The sequence below is a fragment of the Diospyros lotus genome, chromosome 6 (assembly GCF_014633365.1).
Source record: "Diospyros lotus cultivar Yz01 chromosome 6, ASM1463336v1, whole genome shotgun sequence".
NCBI classification, from domain to species: Eukaryota; Viridiplantae; Streptophyta; class Magnoliopsida; order Ericales; family Ebenaceae; genus Diospyros; species Diospyros lotus.
The window spans coordinates 6,718,905-6,733,248 of NC_068343.1; the positions used below are offsets into that span (position 1 = coordinate 6,718,905).

Sequence of the window (14,344 nt, forward strand, 5' to 3'; positions counted from 1 at the left end):
GAAAAGAAAAAAAAGAAGTTTTGAGTAGTGATGGCACATAATTTGTCACTTCAACCATCCACTATCAACTCCGCGAACCCGTGAAGGGAAGTGGGGGATGAGCAATTTTCTTTATCTGCTTTTCCCGAGAGAGAGTCTGCATCAACTTTCCGGAAGGACAAAAAAAAAAAGGGGGGGGGGGGAATTGATCATTTTCATTCATTCATATCCACATTGGAATTGGAGGAGGGACAGTTCTGATGGGCCAAAAAGACATATGCATTGTGGGTTTTTTCTTTTCCTTTTTCCTTTCTATTTTCGAGTGTCAAAATCCGAGAATCTGAAAGAAGCCTCCAAAGTCCAAACCAAATCCAACCAAAAACGAGAGGGGACAGAGACAAATCATTCGCAAAGAAACCAAACCCCACCGCCGTCTCTCTCTTCCATCTCTCTCCATGTCCATGAAGACGACGAATCATATCTTCTTCATAAAAGCCCCACCGCCGCTGCGCCTCTCAAAAGAGAGCCCCATATCTATCTCTAAAGGAAACAAAAAGCAGCAGAGCCTGGATTGGAATCCTCCTCTCCAGTGCTAACGCAGTTCATCCGCACCTTCTTATTTCAAAACATTTAAGTGGGCGTCCTTTTAGAGCAAGGGATATTCGAATTGGGATATGTAAGGATTTGGTTATTTGGAATGGAATATCATGAGAAACTACATGCTAAAACCAAGACCGCGTTTGGCTGGGAGAAGGGTCATCCATTTACCAAAAGGCAGCTCAGGTGGGGTAATGGTCGATCGATACATAAAGACTCTTATACATGCACCACTCCCCCTTTACAACAACCATCCAAACAAGCAAAAAGCACTTCCTTCCTTTAATCATTTCCCCCTTTTGCCGCCACCTCCACCCACCAAAATTCTGTTTAACTAATCTCGAATGTCAAAACACCCCCTAAAAGGAAAATAAAAACAAAACATAAAACAAATAAAAAAAACTTTTCCAACTTCTAAAATCCCTTGGCTTCCTCCACCTCCACCTCCTGCTGCCGCCGCTGCTTTAACCCATAAAGTAAAAGTAAAAAAAAAAAAAAAACTTTTGTCGTTAAGACTTAGAATTCTCTGGGGTCAACGAAAATGGAGATGCCAGGTGGCGACTTCGTCCAGTCACCAACAGCCCCGTCGCTGTAGTCTTCCCCGAGCCTCTTGATGCACCACAGGTCCTCGGCGCACGATAGCGCCTTCCAGTGTGGAATCCCCTTCCTGAGCGGCTCCCGGCTCGACACCTCGGTCGCCACCACTCCGCAACCATACTCCTTCGCCAGGTTATGGGCCACGCCGCACAGGGCCTTTATGTACTGGGCTGCTAATGAGCCTTCCCCGCCAAGCCCAAAGAGAAAGTGAAACGCAAAGGGCCGAAACAACTCCGGCACCGACGGCAAATGCAGCCACGGCAAGGCCCGGTCCACCAGCCGAGTGGTCTTGGCGAGCCCCTTCCTCACGCGCGACGCGCCGCGGACCTCGAGCCGGAAAACTTCCTTGCAGTTCCAGACGCTGAGCACTGCCCACGACTCGGGCGGCTTCCCCAGGAACCGGTCCGACCCTGGCCACGACTCGGCCGAGTAGCTCCCCCGTGGAACCGCCACGAAGGTGCCCAGATTAAGCTTGTTGTTCAGCACCGAGTCAATGTCCCGGGGAAAGAACTCGGTGGTGGCGAATCGCCGCCGGTAGAGAGCCTCGGCGTCGGAGGCCGACAACTTGATGACGGTGACCTGGTTGCTCACGCGAACTCGGTGTGCGAAAACGGGTCGGACCAGGATCGACGGCGTACGGAATTTTGAGTAGCCGCATTTTTCAGTGAAGAGATTAACGGACGCGTGGTTGTCGTTTTCGGTGGCCATGTACGAATACTCGACGCCGTTTTCTCGGAACCACTCCTCCATTCGACGAACCAGCTTCAAACCAATACCCATTCGCCTGAAATATGAACTTTGAAACCCATCAACCAATAAACAAATAAGCAAAGCTCTATATACTACTAGTAATAGCCATCTGTCCCAATAATTACTGGGTCCATTTTTGGCAAAACTCTGATGATTGGGGGAATATATGTTTTTATAATATTTTGTTTATACCTGTGAGAAGGAGAGACGCGAAGGCCTAAGATGTAGGCGAGTTTGGTGTAGATAGGAACAGGCTTCGTGGCCATATTATTAATATCATCGTTGCCATTCTTTCTAGGCAGTTTCTTCCCACACGTAACGATCTTGATGCAACCTCTTATCATCCCCACTATTTCCCTTGCTTCCTCTTTATCTTCTGCTCCGCCGGAAACCACCGTCTCCGCCACCTGGCCAGCAGAAAACACCGTTTTCATGTGAGTAAAATTATAACCGATTGGATGGTACTGAAAACTCACGAGACTCTACTTCGCTGTCGATTGGCAAAAAGGTTATAAACATGTGTGTGTGTGTGTGTGTGTGTGTTTGGGGCTTACCAGCATGAGATAGGTGGGGGAGTGGCGGACCCTGCAAATTGGGTCGCCGAGGAGGTCGGTGAATAGGGAAAGCTTGCCGCTGGGTCCGACCTCGCACCGCTGCTCGACCGCCTCGACGCCGTCGCAATCTTTCCGAGCATCGAACTCCCTAACTACCACCACCTTTGCGCCGCCCGGCTCCACCATACTGTACATATATTCCACTGTTTCACACAGTCCAAAGAGATACAACTGATGATGAAATACTAGGCCCCAGTCCAGAAAACGTCTATGGACTGCACTTGAGCATCTGCCGAGCGTTTCCTGGGCGGATGGATATTTATAGCAGGCGAATACGACCAAAGGCAGGATAAAATCGCAGCTTTTTCAAGGCCGGGAAATAGGTATGTGTGTATATATATATATATATAATATACTTGTTCTTGAAGGAAAAAAAAAAATCTTTGGAAGTTCTAGTAAGAAGAGGATATATATAAAGCAGGCAAGACAGGGAAGAAAAAAAAGGAGGCCGTTAAGCTTCTTCGGTTTGTTTAGGGTAGGGAGTACTGAGTAGTGGTAGTTCACTTCATGGTTATAGATTAGAAAGCTACGAGCAGAAGAGGTCTCTTTCGACCTTTAAATACCTGATTTTTGGGCTTCTCTCCTCCCCACCCCCCAAACCCCTCCACTTTTTTTTTTTTTTTTTTTTTCTGACTCTGATTTTAAAAGTTCCTTTTGAATTTATTTTATTTATTTATGAAGGTTAAAAGTTAAATTAAATGGTTTTGAGATGAATGGCCATTACTTTCATTATTATTATTGTTATTACTCTGTTAATCTTGGGGTTTCGCTAGGACCAGTAATAGTTATAATAATTGATAATCATGAAAGCACAAAAACTAAAGAAAATAGAAATGGCGGCTATGGCTGCGCAGTATTCTTTTCTTTTTCTTTCTTTTCATCACTCTCTCTCTCTCTCTCTCTCTATCTCTGTCTTATTATTGAAATTTAATCATTTATTTCTACGGGATAGGAGGCGTTGCCATCGTGACCCCATTTGTAATCATTACCACACACACACACACACACACACACTCCCTCCATATTTCAATTGGAAATTGCCGTTGCAATTCATCTTCCACTACCCTTCATGTGTATGTATGTGCATCCATACATCAATCAATCATGCCATATGATAAAATAATCAAAAAAAAAAAAAACTTAAGCGCTATTTTTTTTTTTATTTTTTGGTCGTTTTTAATTTTTAAAATAATAAAAATATATTTATTTTTATATTTTTAAAAATAAAAAAATAATATATTAAAAAATTATTTTAACTATTTTTATCTATAATACTAAAAATATTACAACGCGTTTTCAATAATTTTAAAATAGATATTTAAAATATAAAATTAAAATTAAAATACAAAATAAACAATCCTTAACTACTTTTAAAGTTCTCAAACAAACCACTTAATTAATCTAGGTGTTAAATAGAAACAAGTAACAAGGGGGGCATGAATGATATTGTTAAGACTTTATTAATATGAATGAATTCAGCTAGTTTAATATATATATAATATAAATCAATGATGTGGTGTGGGCTCTACACTAGTTAAGTTTTTTTTTTTTTTTTTGATAATTTGCCTGAAATTTTCATAAACTTATTTGCCAACATCAAAATTAATTTAAAAATAAGACATTTTCTCACAAGATAAATTTAGTTAATTATTGATTTCCTCAAACCTTGTATTTAATTCATAATAATAATAATAATAATAATAATATTAACAGGGAGAAGGTGGAACAGGGCAACGTGGCGGAATTTGAATCGCCAGTACAGCCAGAGTACATGAACTTTGAGCCGTTGATTTCCTGACTAGTTGTAACCGCAGACGTGATTATCATGATTCATCCTATCTGATCTGTCGACGGCCAGCATTTATTTGATTTACCGGCATTCCCTGTATATTAGACCACAGGATTAATTAATTCTACCGCTGCCGAATGACAATCATCGACTCTGAACGCGTGCGTCAGATACACTTTTTTATTTCTTCTTCTAATTTGTATTTATATATATTTTATTTTATAGGTGCCCTCATATTCGCCCTATTAACCAAATTTTATTATTTTATATATATTTATCCAAATTAGATTGACACTTACGTTTTAGGTGATTCTCGATCGATTATTTTTTTGGGTTCCTTTTCTAGCTAGGGCTTAATTGAATTTATTAATGTATTGTGTTGTAAGGGTTATATATGTATTTTTTTATTATTATATTATAATTAAAGTTAGTGTTTGATAATTAAGTGTAATCTTTATTTACATATGTTATATATTTTATGAATTGTGTTTATTATTGTTCTTCTTGAAAAGTAATTATGGTTTAAAAGTACGTAAAATCACAACAATTTTTCTAAAACTAATTTTATATATATATATATATATATTCAAAAGACAGCAATACCAAACAGGGTCTAATTGGAACCACCAAAGGTGGCTGCTAGACAAAGCTGCATTATTAAGATGATAGAAATGTAGTTAGACATTACAAAGTCACATGAGTGTCGACCACGACTAATTTAGCTAATGTACAAAAGTTTTAACAATGATTGGTTATTTTGGAAAGTGACAATGTCCATAGTTTTAATCAAGTTTATGACCAACAGTATTACATTCATTTAATTTAATTAATTTGGTCATTTTCTAAAGCTTGTGGTGTGGGGACATATATAGATGCTTTTGAAAACGACTTCAACTTACACTAATGAACCCATAATTATTGAGCAAAAAATAACTATATTTGTGACTAAGGGAAAATGAAAGGAAAGGCAGAAAATTATTATCAACTATATTCTATGGGGGATGTTAGGAGAGTGAAGTGAAGCTCCCTCCCTTAATTTAATTAGCTACCTTTGCTTGATTGACATATTGTTGCCTAAAGAATTGACTTCCAGACAAAGACATTCTTAATTAATTTATCTTTGATTAGTCTAAATAATAATAATAACCATAAGATTGGAAAATTCCCCCAAGGCTCTAGCTAGCTAGTTGAGTTTTATTATTATTATTAATTAATTAAAGATAGATTTCTTTCCACGTCGAAAATTTAAGTGTTGGGTTTTTAAATTTGGAGCTGCTGATTCCAACTCCCATCCAATTGGAAACTTGCAATTGCCTGCAGGGACCAAGACAGCCCTCTCTTATATTGATGTTGATTGATTGAATTGGGGGGTTTAAATTAAGGGAGGCTTAATTCTACTTGAACACTAATTCAAAATGTTAATTAGACAGACAGACAGACAGACAACTAGTAAGCCTGAAAGAAACAAATATTTAAAGTTGAAAACAACCTCGATTTCAACATCATTATATATATATATATAATAATGAAATAGATAGAATAATTGATCCATCTAATTAATTGCTAGCTGGCTGGCTGGCTGGCTAGTGTGCATATTAATTGTACTAGTAATACATATATAGCTAGTTTTCCTTAGCTAGCAATTACATGCGGTGGTCGAACATTATTTAGCTATGTGAATTGTCATTTGATCAAACTTATCAATCCCAAGCTACATACAATAGGGTGTGGAAAATACTTTTAACATTGAAAACACTTTTTTTTTTTTAAATATTTTTTATATCTTAATTTTCTCAATCTATATATATATATATATTTTGATTAACAAATACTATTTAAGTAATTTATTTTTCAACTTTTGCTCACGAGACTTCATTTTTCCCTAAATATTAGAAAATATTTTCTCATGGGAATAGTTTTTATTTTCCAGACAACTTACGCACTTCTCAATGTATTTATATTCTCTATTAAATCAAAGGGGTTTGCAACTATCTATCTCACATATCTTTCTTGTTGGGGTTATGAGCAGTGACGAAGAGATTGAATTTGGTGTTGAGCCGCGAGGACATGAGGTTGAATTGGGAGATTTGGAGGGCGGTGAGGGTGGATAGAGAGAGGACCCAAATGACTGCGCTCGCGATGACGAGGGAGGAGGTGGGCGGTGTTGTACATCTGGGCCTTGGTGACCAAGAAAGAGGGGTTGCTACCGCCAAGCACAACGGTGCTATTGGTGGAAGGGTAGACTTTGTTTGCCATAGCTGAGTTTAAAATTGAGAATTTGTCAATTTTTATAGAAAATAATGGGCTACCAAACGACAAAAATTTTAAAAAAATATTATTTATATGAAAAATAATGGCAATCAAATATCAAAAGATTGACAAGTATAACAATTTTTAAGTTAAAAATTAAAACAATCAAACACATTTAATTAATAATTTTTACATAATTCAATTATATAAAACTTATTTTCCTTTAATACAAGCTTCACACTTACAACCAAACATGTTAAGGTGGTTGTCCGGCTAATTCTATCTCGCAAGTGGACGGATCGTGACAAGTAATACAGTGATAAATAGAGTGTCGTACCAACGAGGACTAACTTTTGACGTTTACTCTAATTGATTTAACTTCAACCTAACACACACATTAACAAAGACTTCAACTGTAATGAAAACTAATTTACTAATAAAAGATACAAACAAGACAATTTCTTTGATTCAAAAACTCTCAAAGTTAAGGCATTAGGGTTTGTGAATCCACCGTCGATCTTCTATAATTCAATTATTCATTACTCGAGTCTTGCTATTTCTTATCTTAGGTTGAAAATCGATGATCCAATTACAACCAAAAGCCTCTCTCGATGGTCATTCAGTTTTATGTATATATGTGAGATTAACTATCTCTAGTCAATTTTCGAACATATAAACATGCATTCAATCACGGAGATCATCACAAAATGATTTCATAGGGCATAACGGTATCTCTACCTATTATAGGATCCTACGTTGTTTGCTACCATGTCTAATCCATATTGAATCTCTCGAAAGCAATACAAATCACAAATATGTTCCAATGGTGATCAAGCATCAAAATAACATTATGAACATAACAAACAATCAACCCGAATAGATAAGAAAATAGCAAACCGAATAACTTTAAATCAAACCATTAGAAGTTGAGGTTTCATCATTCACCATAGCTACAAAGTACTTAGCCTAACATAGTTTTAATCAATGAAAGAGTAATAAAAATTGAGTTCATGATGTTGGGGAGAAGAAAGAATAGAAAAATAAAACCAAAAATCAAAGATCTTCAAGAAAATCTCCTCCTTCTTCCTCGACTTGACGTCTTCTCCTCCTTCCAAAACTCTCAAAACCCTTAAGAATAAGTCTTTATATAGTCCTCTTTAGGTTATCAAAGTCATGCACCTTGAAGAAGTCCATCTCTCTTTTATTTGGATTAAAACAAGCTTAAAACGACCTTTTCATGAAGTTTTGAATCCTACCGCAGTCCCTACCGTGGTATACTTGTTGCTGTAGACCCGTGAACTCCAGATAACAATTCTTAAAGCAGTCTTATAGCGGTATGCATTCCGCTGTAAGGTCATGAGCTCTAAAAACTAAACCTTACAACGGTCCTACAGCGGTATGCATTCCGCTATAAGTCGGCTAGCCTTCTTCTTTTTTCATCATCTTCCACTTTTTGCTCTCAACACTCTTTTGCTTTCTTTTGAATCTATACTCGACCATGCCTGTAAGCTTTATTTCAACTCCCATTATGCATCAACATCACTCTTTTTGCTCCATGTCTGCTTTGCATGCAATGGGTACCTATATTGACAATATTAAGCCCAAAATGAGTAGCAATCATATTCATTGAATGTATAAATGTTAAGTTTATAAACCAAAATAAATGTACAAAAAGCACTTATTAGTGGCCAGCCACCTTGTCGCCCTGTATTTGTTTAGTGTGAAATCTTTGAGGGAAGGATGAAATATGGGACTATACTTACAAATGTGAACAGAAAATTTAGGGCTATATATGTAATGTACCCATTTTAAATATGTAAATGATTATGACAGAATATCTTTGTGGATTGAATTAAAATTAAGGTAATCACTTAAAAGTGATTGGTGGTCAAAACAAGAGAGAGGAAGAATATATATATATATATATATTCTACAACTAACTAATTAATTAATGGGGAATTAATTTGAAAATTAAATAATAAAACTCATTAAGTATAGTTGATTCTTTCTTATCTTTGTTAATCTATCCGTTTTTTATTAGGAGGATCCTAAAAGTCCTTCACTGATTTTGATGACCATATATATATATATATATTATGCTTTGTCCATATCATTGCCCAAACCCTATTTTAGATTTGGGAAAAAGAGAATTAAAGCAAGGTATTTGAAATTAATTAATGATCTTATATTAAAGGCAAAGGAACATGGTATGTATGTGACACCAACTAACTTTAAATCAGAATAATTCTAAAAAAGTGTTTTAAGCATCTATTGTGAAGAATATTATCAAGAACTAATTCAGCATATATACATATAATTATTGACTAATAATAATAATATAATTAATAAGAGATGATTAATTAATAGTATATATAGATAGATGAATGATGAGTTATAGACACGACATTTTTGGTTCTTGACTATATATAAAGAGGTCTCTTCATAACTTTTTTCAACTAACTTTTTGATTAATTAAATAATATTTTAATTAGATCCCCGATGGATGGATGGATCGAAGGTCCAATATATCCGCGGATTTCAATACATATATATATATATATGCATCAACAACCATACAAATTTTCAATAGAAGAAGAGATGGATGGATCGAGGAGAGGACCACAGCTTAATTTGAGTGAGGAAATTAAGGGGAAGGTAGGTAGCTAACTAGAGAAGGACCACAACATTATTATTATTATTTCACAATCTTATAATTTCCTTCATATATAGGCGGCATAAACTACTCTCAACATTATTATTATTATTATATATATGTTATAGTCAAAATTAATTAAGCAAGGACCGACATGGGGTGGATTCTATATATAATTAATAACATGCATGGATGCATGCTACTTTTATATATCACCAACATATATATAATTAGTTTCGTTAACGTGATGTCTCCTATATATATATATATATATAGTTTGTAACAAGCTAGCTAGGTAGGTAGGGAAAGAGCTCGATCGATCGATCGATCGAAAGAGCTAGTTAGCTAGGATGAGGAAATTAGAAGGGGCCGGCCGGGAGAAAGAAACAAGTAGAGACAAAAGGGAAGACAAAAGCCTAGGGATGATATATTGAGAATAAGGATCTTGTTTCGCCTGCTCAAAATCTATCTTTCAGGGTCCGTACATGGCCTTTTCCCCCCAATCATATTAACGGGCGGGAAGCACAACTAACGTTGCAGGCCCGCTACCAAACAACCTGTCCTCATTTCATGAAATGTCCCATCTGGATTCCACATGAAATTAATGGAAGGAAACCCCCCCGCGCGCCCGCGCGCATGCACCCACACTCTCACACACACACATATATATATACATAGCCGCCCGTGCTTAATTTGTTAATTATATATATATATATAAACAAAAGAGTAGTACTGCTCTGCTGGGCTAGCTAGCTATGCATGCAGGAAACATGCTTACAGTTATCTTGCCAAGTTGTCTTGCTTAGTGAGGACGATAACATAACAGGGCTTCTTAATGCATGCAACTTCATGTCTCTGGATTGCCCAGCTTCGGGAATTAGATTAATTAATTAATCACTGACTGGAATCTCTTGCCGGTTAATTTGGCTCGATCGGCAACTTTACTATAATTATGTAGCAGCTAGTAGCTAGTGTGAATAAAGTTCCGATCTTAAACTGCTCATCAAATTTCTTAGTACATATGTTTGTACTGTTCTTAGGACAAAAAATAACGTAAAGATATAGTATTAATAAACACAAAAATTGTGTACTAAATCTCTTAGTAAACCAAAAAGAAAAAAGTGTGCTAAAACACCCACACCCCCCCCCCCCCCCCCACACACACACACACACACACAAAAGTACAAAAGTTGGATGATGTAGAGAGGTTCAATACCCGAAATGCCCTAGGGTGAGGAGCTGTCAAATCAAAGGGTAAGAGGTTTTGTTTGGAAATGGGGGCAATTGTACGCCAAGTGTCCGACACTTGGCCAGAGGGGGCTGCCTCCGCCATATCCCAAAGATTATGCCACCATGTCTCCCCTATCTCTCTCTCATCGATCGATACCCCTGCATGCATGCCCCATATAGGCGTGTGTGCGCGCGCCCGCGGTCATCTGCATCCTCTCTCTCTCTCTCTCTCTCTCTAGGGTAAATATCCAGCCAGCCAGCTAGCTGGAACAGGGAAAAATGACTTTACGTACATAGACCATGTTACTGCACATATATCATCATGATGCATATATATATATATATGCGTACAGAAGGGAAAGGATTTGACTTGGAGAGACGACTGGGCTGTATATATGAACGTGAATGATTCCAAAATCACAAGAATCCAATTTAAGGCACATAACCTGTACTCGTCGTATTCTTCAAGCTTGTTTCGTTCTGCTTCGACCAACTCTGACCTTTGAGTTGGCTTCCTTCATGCACCTGGCCGTGTTCAAACCCTCGTTTAGTATTTAGACGCAGAACCATACTCACATATAATTATGCATGCATGTTCCAATATTAGCATTTCTGTCATCTTCCAAATTAAAGAAATATTTATGTAATACACGGCATTCCTAGATTTTGAAATCTAATATCATAATAACGTTTCTACAAATCATTGAGTTCTTTTTATTAATTTAATTCTGATATATATATATATTGACAACTGATCATATGGTGTTATATATCTAAAACATTTCTGCTTGTAAAATGCCATCTTTATTTAGTTTCATATCTCATCTAGCACATATAAGCAAATTTATTTATTTTTTTATACAGAATTCCCTTATAAAACGATGAAGCTCGGAAATAAAAATATTCACTACAACTGAATTATAATTTCAAAAATATTACTTCATCTTTTCTTTTTTTTTCGCTTGGAGTTACATCATATATATTTTTAGGATAAAGATTTAGTTCCTTTAATTATCTAACCTCGTATATATTCTTAGTTGCAATATTAGTTTCAACTAACTTGTAAATTTTATAATATAAGTATATTATTTGATCATGTAAATTTCAAAGAAATACTCAAAATATATTATTTACTTACACTAAATAATCACCGTAACATAACTCTCTCCAGTCTCCACCTTAGTAGTGTGTGTGTGTGTACAACAACTCTAAAAAATTAGTTCCAACTTGGTTATTAGTGACCATGCCATGCATGAAGCTTGGATGCCTCAGTTAATATTAAGTTACATTTTTCAAGAAATCAACTGTGTCTGTAAATGTAAAGTGAGAATAGGGTTTCCTATGGATCACATGTGCTAGTTTTGTGAAGCATACACACACACACACACACACATAATTAAGGTGTGAATACTACAAACCCTATGCAGGAGAGTGGTCCTAATTAGTATTAATTTGTTGATCTAAATTAAAAGGTCACAGAAAGGAAAGGAGACAAGGAAGCAGTTTAGAACATGATTTCTTACATGTGCCTTGATTACCTCACACTTTCCTTGTGTGCAAGCTGGCTAGCTGGGCTGCTGGAATATCACAAAATTCTGGTCGTTCAACTGTTCACTCCAAAGCATGCATTTAATTCTTGTGGAAAGCTCCAAAACAAAGCACATATGTGGCTGATCCTGTGTCGGAACCATGCACTGCCATTAGCATGCACCCGGAGATTAGGGATGGTTCTTAAATAATTAAGATTTAATTAGGTTAAACATATATATAGTGTTAAGATTTTATGCTTAACTGTTGATTGATTGATTGAGCATATATATATTAATTAAGATATGGGGGTAAGCATCAATTAAAGCTCCCCGGCATAGGTGTAGCCCTAGATATATATACATATTATATCTGGTAAGGAGATGATCGATCGAGCAGGCCGAGGCCGACATGAGATCAATCCTCAGCTTAAAGCTTTCTTTAATGGTGTAGCTAGCCCAGTTTGCCAAATTCAACCTAGTTTGGTCTTTTCTAGGTAAAGTTGGTTGGTAGGGTCCCAATTCAGCTGTAAACACTATGCAGAGAGTCCTTCTTCAACCTAAGTAGATTTCGAAAATGACCATACTTGCAGCTGCAGATAAGAGCTCAACAAACAATAATAATGGAGGATTGGCTGGAATCTCTTCTCCATGCTTGCTTGCCATTGGCGGGGGAAGGCATTTCCAATCAATCAATCAGGGCCGTAGATATAGATCGATATGTATACCTTCTGTAAATCTACTCGAAAAGCCTCCACATTTCCGTAAGTAATTCCTTGGCGATGATATTTTGGTAAATTTAGGAGAGAGAAAAGGTGACAGAAAAGACAAGAAGGACTGAAACGGAAAGCATGGGACTGGTCTCTTGAGGATAAGAACAAATTCAGAAGCCCTCTCTTTCCACGTTATGGGATGATCGATCCATCAGGACATCACATCCATGATTTTTCCGATTTGATATTGTCCGTTTTGCCCATCCCATCATGGATATGAGCATACATCAAAATGATGCCGACATGCGTGCTCTTGTATATATACACTGCTTTATATACGAAAACCCTACATATTCATACGCGAGCGCGCGCGCGCACCCAGAGACATGACTGCCAAATATCTCTTACATGCCAATTCATATTTATTCAAACAAAAGTGCTCTAATAGTGGGAAAAAAAAAAAAAAATACAACACAACCACTAATATAAATATTTGTTCTAATAAATATATTCAACTAATAGTTTATATATGAAGATAAATACAAAAACGTTATATATACACATATATAGGAGAAGGAAAGGTAAACTACGTGTACTCGTACAACTATAATATGGAGTAAAAATATTTAACTAACCCTTGATAGCTAGAAACAAAATTAAAATCATTTGATGATTGTGAGCTACGAGGAGCAATAATGAGTACCCAAAATTTGTCTTGAAGAATTAAATCCAATGTGATCATCATATACGATACCTCTTCACCAAACCACATAGAAAAAAGAAAAAAAAAAAAAAAAAAAAAAAGAGGAGGTGGAAGTGGGTGAATAAGGATGATGGTGGGATGGTCCCATTAGTCCCCAAATCACAGTGCCCAACATCGGATTGGATGCCAAATGTCTGATTGACAAGGAGAAGCCCCGATTCTTATGTCCAAACCTTGTCCCCAATTATTAATCTCCCAGCCTCAGCCTCAGCCTTGCTGCTTCTTTTCTTTTCTTTTCTTTAGGCCATCCATGTGTTTCCATCCGAATCCTCCCCCAGCTGTTATAATTAGGGACCACTCATCCCCTCGGCCCAAAGCTTTTATTTTTTAGCAGCCTCTTCACTTCATCTGTCCATTTCACAAAGAAAGAGATCTATATCATACATGCGTATATATCAACAACATAAAGTCGATTACTTTATGGGACAAATAATCATCATACAATAGATAAGGAAAGAAAGTGAAGAGTAGAGTATGACTTTTTTGTGTTTTTCTTGCTTTTCACCCCCTTTAGCATATCTTTACCTGCATGTTTGGAAAATCCTTGAACATTGCCGTCTGGGCTTTGAAAACTTTTTATTTCTGTATTTCTAAATATATCTGCCACAGGCGGAAGATGGCGCTTTCCTCCAAGGAATCTCCCAAGGCAACTGTCAACTTTCATATTACGCTTTCTAAAATCTATTAAGAATATCTTTAAACGAGGTGAGACCCAGTCTCACTCTCCCATATGTGAGGATTATGAGCTGAAAGTCACTCCCCTCCACCATCAACCACTCCAAGGAGACATTTGCCTATAATTTTCTTGGTTTTTTTTTTTTTCTTTGGGGGCCGCCAAGGCTTCTCCAACCACCACATTAGTGTTGACCTTACAACCCAAGTA

At 36.9% G+C, this 14,344-nt stretch overlaps 1 protein-coding gene across 1 annotated transcript; it reads right to left on the minus strand.

Moving 5' to 3' along the window:
• LOC127803048 (probable N-acetyltransferase HLS1) lies at nucleotides 1–3,048 on the minus strand. Its single transcript, XM_052339055.1, has 3 exons — nucleotides 2,478–3,048; nucleotides 2,116–2,330; nucleotides 1–1,957 (listed from the first exon to the last, which is right to left on the minus strand). The coding sequence occupies exons 1-3, from the start codon at nucleotides 2,670–2,672 to the stop codon at nucleotides 1,093–1,095; spliced, it is 1,275 nt and encodes a 424-aa protein (XP_052195015.1). The 5' UTR covers nucleotides 2,673–3,048; the 3' UTR covers nucleotides 1–1,092.
• Nucleotides 3,049–14,344: the final 11,296 nt, after the last annotated feature.